The 13,863-nt window shown below is 36.1% G+C and overlaps 1 protein-coding gene across 1 annotated transcript; it reads left to right on the forward strand.

Annotated features, from left to right (window-relative positions):
* The first annotated feature begins 6,448 nt into the window (after window positions 1-6,448).
* LOC145779114 (uncharacterized) lies at window positions 6,449-13,856 on the forward strand. Its single transcript, XM_082590686.1, has 7 exons — window positions 6,449-6,556; window positions 6,642-7,372; window positions 8,048-8,258; window positions 9,667-9,843; window positions 10,554-10,730; window positions 11,723-11,879; window positions 13,624-13,856. Exons 1-7 carry the CDS (start codon window positions 6,526-6,528, stop codon window positions 13,772-13,774), a joined length of 1,635 nt encoding a protein of 544 aa, XP_082446812.1. The 5' UTR covers window positions 6,449-6,525; the 3' UTR covers window positions 13,775-13,856.
* The last annotated feature ends 7 nt before the right edge of the window (window positions 13,857-13,863 follow it).

Genomic DNA, 13,863 nt, shown 5'->3' on the forward strand with positions numbered 1-13,863 from the left:
GTTTCCAATGGTGTTCTTCAGATTTTGAATCATAATCTTTTGTTTCTTCTCCACTACTAACAGCAGTTTCTGGGTTTGGTTGACTACAAGCAAAACTAATTAAGGGCAAAGATGACGCTTCATCCGAATGAGGAATTCTTTCAAAACCGGCCGGAGGTGTGTTAATTGTCGAGCGGTGTCTTGTGAAGACCTTGTGATGGAAAATATTTTTAGACTCTTTTTGTCTAACGTTGGCGGTGCATTGAAGGAGAAGGTACGTTTGTTTGTCGATGGCGGCCAAGGAATAGACAGTCGTCGTCAAAGTCTTGTTTTCTACAAAAATGTATGTAATTAGAATCAGAGAAAAAGTGAATTAGAATTTCAGCGTTCTTACAAAAAAGACACGAAAAAATTTGTAACTTACTTTGTTGTGACAAGGATTTCAGCATACTGTTTTTTTTGTTCTACCTTCAGCCCAGGTATACACGTTGTCCTATTATTAAGTTACCAAACACAAAAACAAACCTAAATAAACACTTAAACGTTAGTAAGAACAAATGTGCCAAAAATGTAGTAAGTGAAATTTATCGTTGTTCCAAATTAATTTTAACCGATGAGGAAACCAGTTTAGAAGCCTCCGTGACATTTCACACAAAATATATTTCATCAAACTTATTACTGTACAACTTAAATCAACCTGTTTATTGTTGAAAATGTTCTGTATCTGGCCTATTCTTTAGTTTATTTACTAATACCATGAAGAAATAAAAAGAAAAAAGGACAATGGAGATTTTGAACAGTTATTGACTTTTACCAAACTTAAGATAATTATTAGATGTAATTATTAGTTTTTTTATGCAACTTTTGTATGTAATTTTTAATTGTACCGGTATTTTTCATCAATTTAAAATGTGATTTTTTTTTTTCGTTTCGGTTAGTTATACTAATGAGTCCTAATGAACAAAACCGCGTTTCTTTAACTTAACAAAATTTATTGAAATACTATTGTGAGTCGCCAAGCCAAATTATTTTAAAGTTTAGACTTACTAAAAAAAAAAAAAAACCTATTGATTTGTTTTTCTTAAGTAATTGCTTCTGACAAGGTAGATCGCCATTTGAGGAAGTGTCTTAGTACCATATAGTCTTTTTCAGTTAGTTTTTCCCACTTTTGATCTATCAAGATAATGATTTACTAAACATAAAATCTATTTATAAACTAGAAATAAGCAAATTTATGTTTCAATATTAAAACAGCAAACTTCAAAGCTTCTTCATACATGCATCATTTATACATTCGTATAACTCCCGAAGCTCAAGTTCCAATTCGCTTTACACTCAACGAGCAAATGCCCAATTATTTTTTAAAAAAGTTTGAAGTGCATGAGAATCAAGGTATGGAAAAACTTACGCCCAAATATAAAAAACACATAAAAGGCTACAAACTGTTTCGTACACCTGCAAAAAATACTTAAGCTACCAAAATCTGTAGTAACAACAACCACTACCTAATTTTATCTTCTATAGCCTATCACTGTTTTTTTTTGCATTTCTTGCGTCCGTATTTTCTTGTTGTTTTTTTCTTTATTAGACTAGTTCAATTTGTCATTTAAGAACGCAATATTATCTGTTTGTATATCGTATATCTGTTTGAATGAGTGCAGACTCGACGACCCCCTACACCATAGCCTACGGTCTTTCGCACTTTTATTGGATGCACACTGTATGTTTTTTGGTTTTATGTACGTTTGTTTTGCATTCAAACAAAAATAAATGACCATCCATCCAAGTCACTGCACAATTATGTGTGATTCTGGAAGCTTATAAATAGCTGAAAAAAGTAGTGATGTGAAAGCTAGGACTAACGGACAACTTCCGAACTCCTTGCAAGCTCTCCTTTATTGCAATTTCATACAAAACTACAAATAAGCAATGTAAAAGAATTCATAAAAACACTTTTTCACTAAGCATGCTTACTGGCTACAACAGAGTTATTTTTATCTAAGTTAATAAAAATATGGTATGAAATGGTGCTGTCCGGTGGCATAGCAAAAGGATAAGATCATGCTTTCCTCAGCATTTTTCGGAAATATAAAGCTATGTCTCTATGTTGATTTGGATGCAACCTATTTCGTCCCCTAAAAAATTCTTACCCCGATTCCGTACCCTGTAATCGGAGTAACAAAATCAAATTTCGACTTAATTCGTCCCCTGAAAAGATCAAGAGAAATTTTGAAACGTTTGCGGCAACTCCGATCAGCGACTTCGGCTCTGCTGTTTTTTTTCTCGATCTTTTCAGGATACGAAATATTCAGGGGACAAAAAGTTTGCACCCGATGAGTCTCTATGTTTTCTTGTTGCTAATTCCTTTGTTGAATTCGCTTTGTTGAATTTTTCCATTGGAAATAACAAAATTACTGCATTTTCTGAGTAGATTGCGGGCCCCCTAATTTGCGGGCCCTGTGCGATCGCACGGATTGCACACCCCAAAGACCGGCACTGATGGGCATTGGCCTACTGTCACTATTATCGCAAATCACTCGGCCGACATTTCTGAATTAGCCCCCCCCCCCTAAATTTTTTTCTGGGTGCGCTACTGGTGACAACGAGTTATTTGTACAAGCAGCAACTTTAAATTCAGCTTAACCAGTGTTTTTTTCTTAGTAGCAATGAAGTAGAACTTATTTTGTTGTAGGTTAAATCATTTGATTCGAGTTCAAGGCAAACTTAAGCAATATCACTAAAATTTTGCTAGGCGAGAATTTATTTTCGCTTTCTCAAATTTGTGATAATTTAACAGTAATAACAAACAACTACCTTCTTCGTATGAATTTTTGGGGTCAAGGGTCCTTTTTTTTACTCCAGATTCACGATTTTTCCGGACTACACTGAGAGGCGACGAGAGAGTAGCCAGTCTTTAGTTTCATCATCCAAGACACGCAGACCTTCCATTCTGTTAGGTGGCTTGAAGATGGTGCAATCGTTGATGATGTGATGAATCGATTGATGAATTAGTGCTTGATTTTAAAAACGCTGTTTGCTTAAAATCTTAACCTCAGTCCCAAAGGATCTTAGACCAGGGCTTTTCAAACTTTTTTGTTCTGCGACCCAATTTTGAAAAATATATTTCTATGCGACCCCATTTATGTATTTATTTATTTACATCAGACTCAACATGGTCCATTTTACAATCAAACATAAAATGTAGAAACAAAGCAGATACTCAACTCCGAAGAGCTGAGTTGCATTGTACCACATACAAAGATTGATAGTAACAGTCTGTTGGCATTATTTCATAAATTTATTGATTGGAAAACAAGTTACATCGTGTTACAAACTGGTATAATTTTTTACGAATGAGAGCTTGAAAAGTTGTGGTATTGTTATCAACGAATGCAGAGGTGATGCTGCGTCGTCTCTGCAGATTAAAAAACATTCTGCAACAATTATTGTATCCAACACGTAAGCGATTATTACTGGATGAAAGATAGTTGCACCATAGTTGACAGGCATAAAAAGGCATACAATAGGAACGAAACAACACATTTTTAACAGCAATCGAACATTTGGAAAACCTTGCTTTTAACATGTTTCCAGCACAATACAACGACCGTAATTGCCGTTTCGTGTCTTCATCATCGGATAGCAAGTCGTTAATTATTACTCCTAAATATTTCACTAGGTCTCAAAGCAGATACGTTTTTCATTTAAATATATGATCGGATTAAAGTCAAGTTTCAACATCTTATGGGGACATCCACGTTAATGACATTAAAACGGATCATTTTGATCATTATATTTTCTTTTTCTTTCTGACTTATCAATTGTTTTTTTTGTGCTTGCAATTGTTACCGCATGAATCTACGGAACCTAACTACTGATCCATAGTCAATTAATCTTGTAACTGCTTTAAACTTTAGTCTACGTTCCTTCAGAAACTAGTTGATAAGCTACTCTGAAATCATAATGCGAGCGGTAAGGTTACTTTTGGTCAGCACATTACAGCAATGATAGCGTAACAATGCATCAATTGTTGCGATTGATTATATTTTATCGTTCGACAGTTCGCACCGACGGTTGCGGTCAATTGACATCATGGCAAGACTACAACCCACCGGCACTAGAATTTCATTACGACCCCAAAATTTCATTACGCGACCCCATTTGGGGTCGCGACCCATAGTTTGAGAAGCCCTGTCTTAGACGACGAAGAAGAACTGGCACCAGTTCAGTGGCCAAGTGGTTTCGCCGTCGGCTCTAGTGCTAGTAGAGCTGAGAGCGATTCCAAGTCGGGTCAAACCGAAGACTTTAAAAACGGTACCGATTGTGTTCTTTCTTGCATAACGTAGTGAGAATAAGTCAGTTAATAATTGTAATGACATCGTAAACCTGATATAAAATAAAAAATGAGCCCTGTCGCTAAAAAAAACCTTAGCTGTTGTAGAGCGACAATAAATAAAACCATAACATTATTATTAAAAAGAAATGGTGCACATTTTGTCGTAGAAACTTTTTATGAACAATAATTGCATTTAAAAAAAAAATTATAAACCTGTTGGACTTAAAAGAAATGTGAAACTAACTGAAAGAGTTAGCAAGGAAAGGGTACTTGCCTTCATCGCAAAGAACTCGTATTCAAATGTTTTGCAATATGTAGAAGCAAGTATCATTTTCGTTCACACTGAAAGGGGTGGTAGAGTCTGTTTTTCAGCTGTTGTGGTTGTTTTTTTAGCAAAGACATAAATTAACTAGATACCAGCAGTAAGTTTGTCAAAATACTTTTTAATTCTATGTTGTTGTCAAACCTTTGACAAGCACAACATTCAATAATGCAAATCCCCACACTGCAAATCAACTATTTTTTTTACATTGATTTAAAGTCTGCAACTGTTGATGTAAAATGGTTGATTTGCTTCTAGAGATCTTTGTTCCAAGAAATGCGAATGCAATTTTTTGTTAAATTTACGCAAATGAATTATGAAATAACGTCAAACAGTTTAATTTTTATTTTTACACTTTAACTCTGAGGCAAAATGGTGTTTTCGCTTCTGTTGATTTTGGAATTCCCATTTATGCAAAAACCCTTTTTTGTATTTGTGCTATTTCAAAGTGCTTTTATGTTGATACTACCATTTCCAGGAATCAGTTACAAAATAACGCTTGAGTTGAAAACTTGTCGCAAAGCCCAAAGTGTTAAGACTAGATGATTAAGACAATTGCAAATGTAAAATCACTAAACAAAGCTTAAATTTGACAAGCTTTTTTTTTATTTGTCTAGAAACAACTCTATTGCAGTTAGGCAGTAAGCTAAGCTTTGTAATAAATGAATCAGTGAATGTTTTAATGAACTCCGTGTTGTTGGTTAACGTTTTTTGATGTTTTTGACTTAAATTGAGAGAGTAATACTGACTGATTGACATTTATTTTGTTGCGAGTACAAAATATACACATATTCAGCAAAGTCAGATAAAACAAACGATAACGTAGAATGTATGGATACTGCAACGGGTGGCTGCGTAGTGACCTAGAAGGTCTTCTAGTCGAGCAGCCACCCTCAACAAAAGACAAGGTAACAAATTAAACGTAAAAGAAGCAGTCAAAGAAGCGAGGCAAAATAATTTACAACATAAATTATTTACGGTATACTTGCTTGAATGAAAACAAAATGCATCATCTAATAAGAGATCTATATAGGCCGGAAGCCATCATCATTAGTAATACGATAGTAGTAAATTTTTATAAAGATTTTTAAATGAGTTAGGTGAGTTTTTTCTCATTTTCAATGGGATTGAATTCCAAATTTTCACACCTAATAAAACAATTACATCAAGAAAGGAAAGTTTGCTAGGGATTTATAAGTTGACTTTTAGTTCTAGCTTTCATATCAAACTGCTTCCAGCTGAAGCGTAGCCAGCACACAATTTCAGAGGAGAGGGAAAATAATTATTTTTTTACACATGTGAGTGAACCCAGCAACGAGTCACCGGGGGCCTCTCCAAAAAAAATGTTGAAAAAATACCTTAAAATTGCAAATTTGAGAGTACTTTTAGCCTAAATCAAAAGTACAACTTTGTTAAATGATGCTGTAACTGAGTTTGAAATTTTTATTTAAAATATTTCAGGAGGCAATCGCCTCTTTTTCCGTCCTGACCACGCCCCCTGTCTTCCAGCTGTTGATACCAGATGCCCACGTCATTCTGTCCGTGAGTTGTTTTGAGCCTTTTAACAACATTTAACTTTAATAACTCTATTCCGTTAGTTGGATTGGCCTATTAAGTTTGTTTGTACGACTAACAAAATATCTGCATATTGCAGTGGAATAGTTTTATATAATTTTTACCTTTTGAATCTCACAAAAGCGTAGCCTTCCTGTTTGCAGCTTACAGCATAGGCCTATTAGGTTGCTGTGACTTACACTTTATGCATAAACAAAAATAACCTTAATTTGTTTCTTTTCTAACATATTAGTTGGCCGTTGTGACGTTTAAATCTTGTTTTTTGGTTTGTTTTTGTAACTTGTATATTCCGAGAAGATTAGGAGAGCAGAAAATGTCAAGACTGTTTTCGCCACCAAAAAAAAGTAAGTCATAATCTTTTCATTTCAGCAGCGCTGTAATTTTAATTTACTTTTCGTCCGATTCAAATTATACACATTGTGCATGCAGAAGTCAAGACTTTGACGACGACTGTCTATTCCTTGGCCGCTGTTGACAAAGAAACGTACCTTCTCCTTCAATGTACCGTCAACGTTACACGAAAAAGATCTACAAGTTTTTCAGAACGTAAAGTTCCAACAAACGCGTCTACGCCCGGACTCCCAAAAACACCTCGATCAACTCTTCCAGCTCTTCTTATGGCCGCAGCAAGTTCTGGACGTAGTCATCCAATCCTGGACAAGATAAGTCGTGTTAAAAAAACACAAAATCAAAAGTTACACTCTGAAGAGGACCTTTCGAAACATCGCTCATCAGCTAACGTATCTCCGGCCAGTCCCAAAAAAGTGCCTCGAATATCTGTTTCTCCTTCTTCTTTGGTCTCAACAAGCTCTGCATGCAGTCAACCAAACACACAAACTGTTGCTGGTGGATCAGAAGCAGCAGAAAGTGACGAGTCAAGTTCTGAAGAGCACCTTTGGAAACCCATCGCGTCGATAAAATTTCCTCGTCAGTTTAATACTCTTGAAAAAATTCTCTACACCGGACATACCGATTCCGAACTGATGAAAAAGTTAAGCAAAAAGCATTTTCAAAATCAAGCAATGATTCGTCAATCTGCAAAGTCATCATCAGATTCAACAACAGATGATGAAGGTGCCTCGGCATCTCAGGTTAAAGGTGCCTCGGCATCTCAAGCTCAAGGTGCCTCGACATCTCAAGCTCAAGATAGCCCAGGACAGGTATCACTAAGTCAAAATAATTTTAATCGAATAAATGTTTGATTTTATTTTTGTTTTATTGCTAGATTGTGGCTTCACTTATGAAATTGACCGTCATCACAGGTAGGCTAACATGTTGATAACATCATCAGTTAACAGCGGGGTTTCCTGGTTTTAAAACCTGGGTGTTTTGGATAGCAAAAAATAAGTCAAAAATCCCAAGTTGCAAACACTAGTTCAGCAGCAGTGATCAAATCTTTCTGAATCTAAATTTTGTCATCTCAAAAATTTGAGTTTCTTCGATCTGAACATCTTTGTGCGTTTAATTCTAATCGGTCTAGACTCTGGTAGCCTACCAATCGTGTTGGAGGAATGCAGTACTCTAACATTCAATAGCATTGATAAGGGATCCATGGGATACTGTTTGACCTGTCCCTTCGAAGTGGAGCTGAACATTTGAAGAAAGCACCGATTGAATGAAGTTCTAGCTTGTTAGCATTCAACGATCTAAGCTATGATCTTTAATGACAATCTTTGATTTTTTTGGTTAAAATTATCTGTTTCCTCAATGAACTTTACAAGCATTTTTTTATTGAAGTAGTTTTTATTCTATTTGAAACGTTTTTAGAGCCTGAGAACTCATTGTCACCAGGTCAAAGTTATCTTAACAAACCTGCTAAAATTGATTTTATCAAGGTCTTGAGCAATGGAAGTATGAGCCTTGTGTACTTTCATCGGTATTTGTATGCGATTGGATTTGTTGTTTGTGGTAAAGCAACGGAATGTGTTTTGCGGATTGAAATTTTTCCGAAGGACGCCACAAAACTAACTTATACGTGGAAAAGGGTTCCATATCTACCACGACCAAGTCCATACCATGCATCTAATACACTGATTGATTCTACAGGTTTGCTTCATAATTTACTTATGACGTTAATTATGTTACGTATAGATTTGAAGTTACTAGTCTCAAACATTTTACAGGTTGTTTCACTCTAAAAAAAGTTTTTAGACACTAGCAACTGCATTTGATGTGACTTGTTCTGCATGGGCTCGTTTGCTCAGCATTGCCATTGGGGTCATTCATCATTCATCATCATTAGTCGTTATCTCCGCCTGCGGCAGATTGCGCATCAACATGGCTTATTTGTTTCCAAGAGTGGCGATTTTGAGCCAACTCGCCCAGTGTCGTCAAGTGGAGTCCGGTCCATGAGGTCATTAGAAAGTTCTTATTCAAATAGAACAAATTTAAAGACTCTATTTGAATAAAAAAAACTTCTGATAATCCCAGTTGGAGTGAAACAAGTTATTAAGGTTTTTAGGTAACTAGCAACTATATTTTCATATAATTCGCTCTGCTTAGCGCTTTTGATTACCACTAACAGAAAATTGCCGCATGGTTGTGTATATAGTAACACCTCCATGGTGATTCTAACGAAACAATGTGCCTTTGTCTGCGGATATGTATAACAATATACGTATAATATGCGTATGTTTCATCATAATGTGATATAAAAAGAACTGGCAAATGCGAAACAAAGTTCTCACTGCAGGTAACACAGCTAATAATTACAAAAAAACTCTGTGTGAATAATTCTTTTTTCTTCTAAAATGAATGATATATGTGCCACACCACGTGGGACAAAAAAAAATATGTTAAAACTTTTAAGTTTCAATATTTCAAGGTATGATTCTTAAATATAGCTCACATCATAACATCATGACTAATGTGACTTGCACTTCAAAAATTTTATTGTTTTATATGAACAAACAAACAAGCGCCACTGGTTATAAACTGGTAGCCAAAATGATAACTCTAATAACAAGTCTAATTCAAAATTTGATCGATTTCAAAACCGATTTTTTACAAAATCTCACGCAAACGTTGTTTGAAAAAGAAACGCTTTTCATGCTTCATTCTTGGGATATTTTTCTCCGCTTCTGTTTGATTCCGCGTTTTTGCATTCACAGCGTAAAGTGAGTAAAGTGTGTTTAAACCCGCAGTAAAATTTAGACCCAGAAGTAGATGCCAAACTTCAGCTTTCCTTTTGCCGGTCTGAGAGAATGTTTTCATGTTAAAACTGGTCCGTGAGAAAAAAGGGCTGGGAATCGCAGGACTCTATGGCTATGGCATGTATTTGGTAAAGGAATAGAAGAGAATTTGTTTCTCACTTTCCAAGTCTCTAAGTTTCAAACGTTAATTTTGTATTGTTTAAAAATGTGGCATTTGTGAATCATGCGGACTTTTAGTTTGGTTTGAAAACTTTTACTTGAAATAAAAATAAATGTAAGTCACTGGTATTCCAATGATTCAGGTTTTGATAATTTTGATTCAATTTTGGTGATCGGAGGAAAGTCATCTTCTTCAGCGCGTCTCCAAAGACTCTGTTTCACCGATAATCGCTACGATAAGATGATTGATTGGAAAAAGGATGACACACGCAGCGATCTACAAATTCACAGAATGAAACATTGCTTGATAGCCGTTGCAGGTAAAAGTTTGATTTTACATTATTAGTTACAGTTTTAGGCCTATATCAGGATTATACCAGATCCATGTCAAAGTGAGGTTTTCTCATAGCACTAAAAAATTAATGAGAATGTTCAAGTATCTATTTTTCCATTTTTTTTGTTTATTTTGTTCTAACTGATCTTTCCGGGCAATCATGCCACTATGCCATGAACCTACTATCCTACCAACCCACCATCCCACCAACCTAGCAACCTACCATCTCACCAAACCACCATCTCAGCAACCTACCATCTCAGCAACCTACCATCTCAGCAACCTACCATCCCACCAATATACCATCCCACAAACCTACCATCCCACGATCCTACCAACCATCAATTACACCATCCACGTTTCAGGTCATGATGTGTTCCAATGCAAATCCATAACGCAACGCTGAAACTGTCCCTTCAAGTCAATTTGTTCTGTTTCAATAGCGCCATATCTAAACAAGCAGAGTATATGACATTGTCAAAACAACGCATTGAACAACTTTTGGTTAGATGATGGCGCAATCAGGATGATAGCGAAAGACCAGAAGCGGTCATCTAGTCAGCCACCACCCCATAACAACAAGTCGAGCTACAAATTTATACACACGAGTGTGCGAACGCACACAGCTTGAATCCGCGGTGATCAAAATTAAATGCAGGTCAACGTCATATATAGTATACATTATTACGTCTCCAGGTGGCATTTATGTGATGGGCGGAATGGGCAAAGATGATCTCCCAGTACTGTACTCTGAAAAAAGCATTAACAACAGAGAGTTAGATGAAGATATTTCTTGGAAACTCATTTCTCCTCTGAGCCAAGCAAAAGTATCCTTCGTTGTTCTGTCTCATGAAAATTACATATATGCAATAGGTAAGCAAAGTTGTACGAGCTTTGACAGACGTTCTACCATCTTTAAGACCGTTGTGAGTTAATATGTTTCTATATGACATTTTTATAAGAGCATATGCATGTGAAAAATTTTGATCAGAACTATGAAACTTAATTAGAGCTATGGACAATCGATCGTTGTGAGACTCACGATAGCCAACGCCTTATTCAGGCATGGCCGATGATGATGATGATCTACATGTAAGACGGTCGAGATGCAGTGCCGGATTAACCATTAGACAAAGTAGACACGTGCCTACAGGCCAGTAAAAAATCCAGGCTATTTTAAAATCAGTAAAAATTTAGTCATGTTATCAAAATAAGCTTAATTATTTTCTAAACTAATAAGTATTTATCTTAATAGCTTTGTTTTTCCAGATGAATTAAAGGTTTCAAATTTTGTCATTTTATTTGCTCTTATAAAGACTATAAAGAGCAAAAACGCAATGAAAAAACAGCAACAGGAAGTGCCCAGAAGATGTTTAAATTGCTGCACACTACTGGTGTTTATGATGCATTTCCGAACACTGAAGTAGCAATTAGAATGTACTTGTCTCTAATGGCTACGAATTTTACGGGGGAACGCTCGTTTTCACAACTGAAATGAATTAAAGACGTTAAACGATCAACAATGTGTCAACAACGTCTTGGTACACTGGCACTTTTGTGTATTGAAAGCAATCTACTCCGTAAGACTGGCCTCAAAACTAGTTAAAGCGTTTTCAATCGCAAAAACGCGCGAAGGTGTTATTTACTATTTAGTTAGGCATATGACCAAGTTTTTGCACGGTACCCTGTGATATAGTTGCAACAACGATCTTTGCGACAATGATTTTGCAACACTGATATTTCTAATTTTTTTAGTTGGCAACCCTGATTTTTGGGCCACTAAAAAAATGTGCCTACAGGCCAGTAGACCCTTAACCCGGCACTGTCGAGATGCATGTATTATTTATATACAATGTAAATTGAAGGTGGATGTCACACAACAGAGAAAGGCGTCGTAACCATGGAAAGATGCAAAACTGGCAGCACGAAACCTGAAAACTGGACAAGTTTAAATGGATTTCAAACGGATACTCATTGCTTGATTGGTTGTGTGATTGAGGACACCATTTGCATTCTCGGAGGGTAAGATTCTCACATAATAAAACAAGATTCTCTTTACTTGCATGAGAGAATCATAATAGTTCTTCACTCTCTCGTTTTTGTGCTTGCTAGCGGTTACATTCAAGCGACGAAAAGCTGTACAACTAGAAACTACAATCTAAGCTATTTGAAAACATTCGGTTGATGTTCTCGGTTTGACACTTCTCCTGTTTGTGTTCACATGTCGTGTACAAGTTCACTTGTTCGCATGACGCAAACTGTACATACATTGGTATGTCCACGCGGCATTTGGCTACGAGAGTGAGGGAGCACTTAGATTTAACTAATTTGAACAGAAATGGTGCCATTAAAGACCATGTATTCGATTGCCAAACATGTTCAAACAACAAACCATCCTTGGAGTCTTTTAGAGTTGTGCGTAAATGTTTCACAGAATTTGACACTAAAATCCACGAGGCTTTGCTCATAAAATCCTGCAATCCTCGCCTCAATACGCAGTTGTTTGCTGCGGGCGCTTCCTATCTGCTTAACGTCTTAATTCGTTGTATGATGCGTTTTTTGCCTCACGGAATTAACACCCATGTGATGTGCCTTTCTCCCATGCGTTGAGGTTTCATTCTTATGCATTTCGTTTTTCAATTTATTGTGTAGATCAGTTATTTAGTTTCAATGTAGATGCAGAATCAGCTATTTTTCGTTACTTGAAAAGGGCTAACATGTGTATCGCCGAAAACGTTCGCAGTTTATAGTTTATGTTCACTTTGATGTAGCCTATTATGTTGAATGCCGTGTAGTTGCTTAGCTTCATCTATCTATGGTTTTTACGAGCAAGTTTCGGCTTATAGGTAATATAAAATAGGAAGTCTTCCAAAAAGTTTAGCAACACCATTGTTTAACAAACCTTTGCATATCAGGTAGTTGGACACTCGTGCTTTTATAAGTTCTTACTTTAGTGATGGAGGCAAATTAACATAAAAAAAAACGGCTCATTGGAAAATTTCTGAAAATTAATTTCATTTGGAATTAAAATTTTGCATTAACATTTTGATGTGGTGCCTGACCTCACAGCACAAATTAAAAAGTTTAGCTTACCTTAAAAGTTAAAATTGCGATCTATAGACCCAGGGATATCTAAAGAGGGGGGTGCTAAGGCTTATGCTACGTCTGACAAAAGAAAGGCTTCTGTTTATGGTATATAATCTCTGTTTATCATAAAATGACAATTCAAAGCACAGACAGTAATTTAATAAACTTAGGTACCGTATCCAGGCAGTTATTTTATTTTGATCAGTTCTGGTAAGGATCTGGTTTAGATCTGGACCAGATAAAGTGATTGTCTGGGTATGATAACCTGTATAGCGTTATTAGCATTAGGTATGGTCGTATGGATATTCACTGCATGATCACGGTTACTTGTTCATTCAACTACCCATGTACCTGTTATACACCTAGCCTACTGCAAAGGCTTTGTTAAGAAAAACAGCTTATTGGTAATCTTTCAACTGCGTTTCCAAAAAAGTAGTCTTTAAATATGCTCTACATAATATTTACTAACTGTATTCTGTAGCTCACTTTACCAGCTGCACTGCAAAACTTTCCATAATTTTAGAGAGGCATGTTTAACGCGCTACCAACTGTCGCCCTTCCAGAGTCGTAAGAAAAGGGCAATCGCTGTGAGCCTTTGCATCTCTTTCTTCGGATATCACTGTATTGAACACCACAAAGCATTCAGATATATTAAATTGCTTTACAAATATTGTTTCAGGAAACCGAAAACTTTTGATTTGAAGTCATCTGATGATGTTTATTCGATAACTTGGAATCTGTCACCAACAATTGACCTTCCGACGATATATTTCGAGAATACAGTTTCTACTGTTGTCCAAGTGAAAGAATATGTTAGAGAAAGTCGATGATTACAAGATACTTGAGGTTGCAATGCTCGTTCAAAGACGATAATTATTTTTGTTTGAATTATTCCATTTCAAAAATACATCTTTTGCAT

This window comes from Aplidium turbinatum, chromosome 10 (assembly GCF_918807975.1).
Source record: "Aplidium turbinatum chromosome 10, kaAplTurb1.1, whole genome shotgun sequence".
NCBI classification, from domain to species: domain Eukaryota; kingdom Metazoa; phylum Chordata; class Ascidiacea; order Aplousobranchia; family Polyclinidae; genus Aplidium; species Aplidium turbinatum.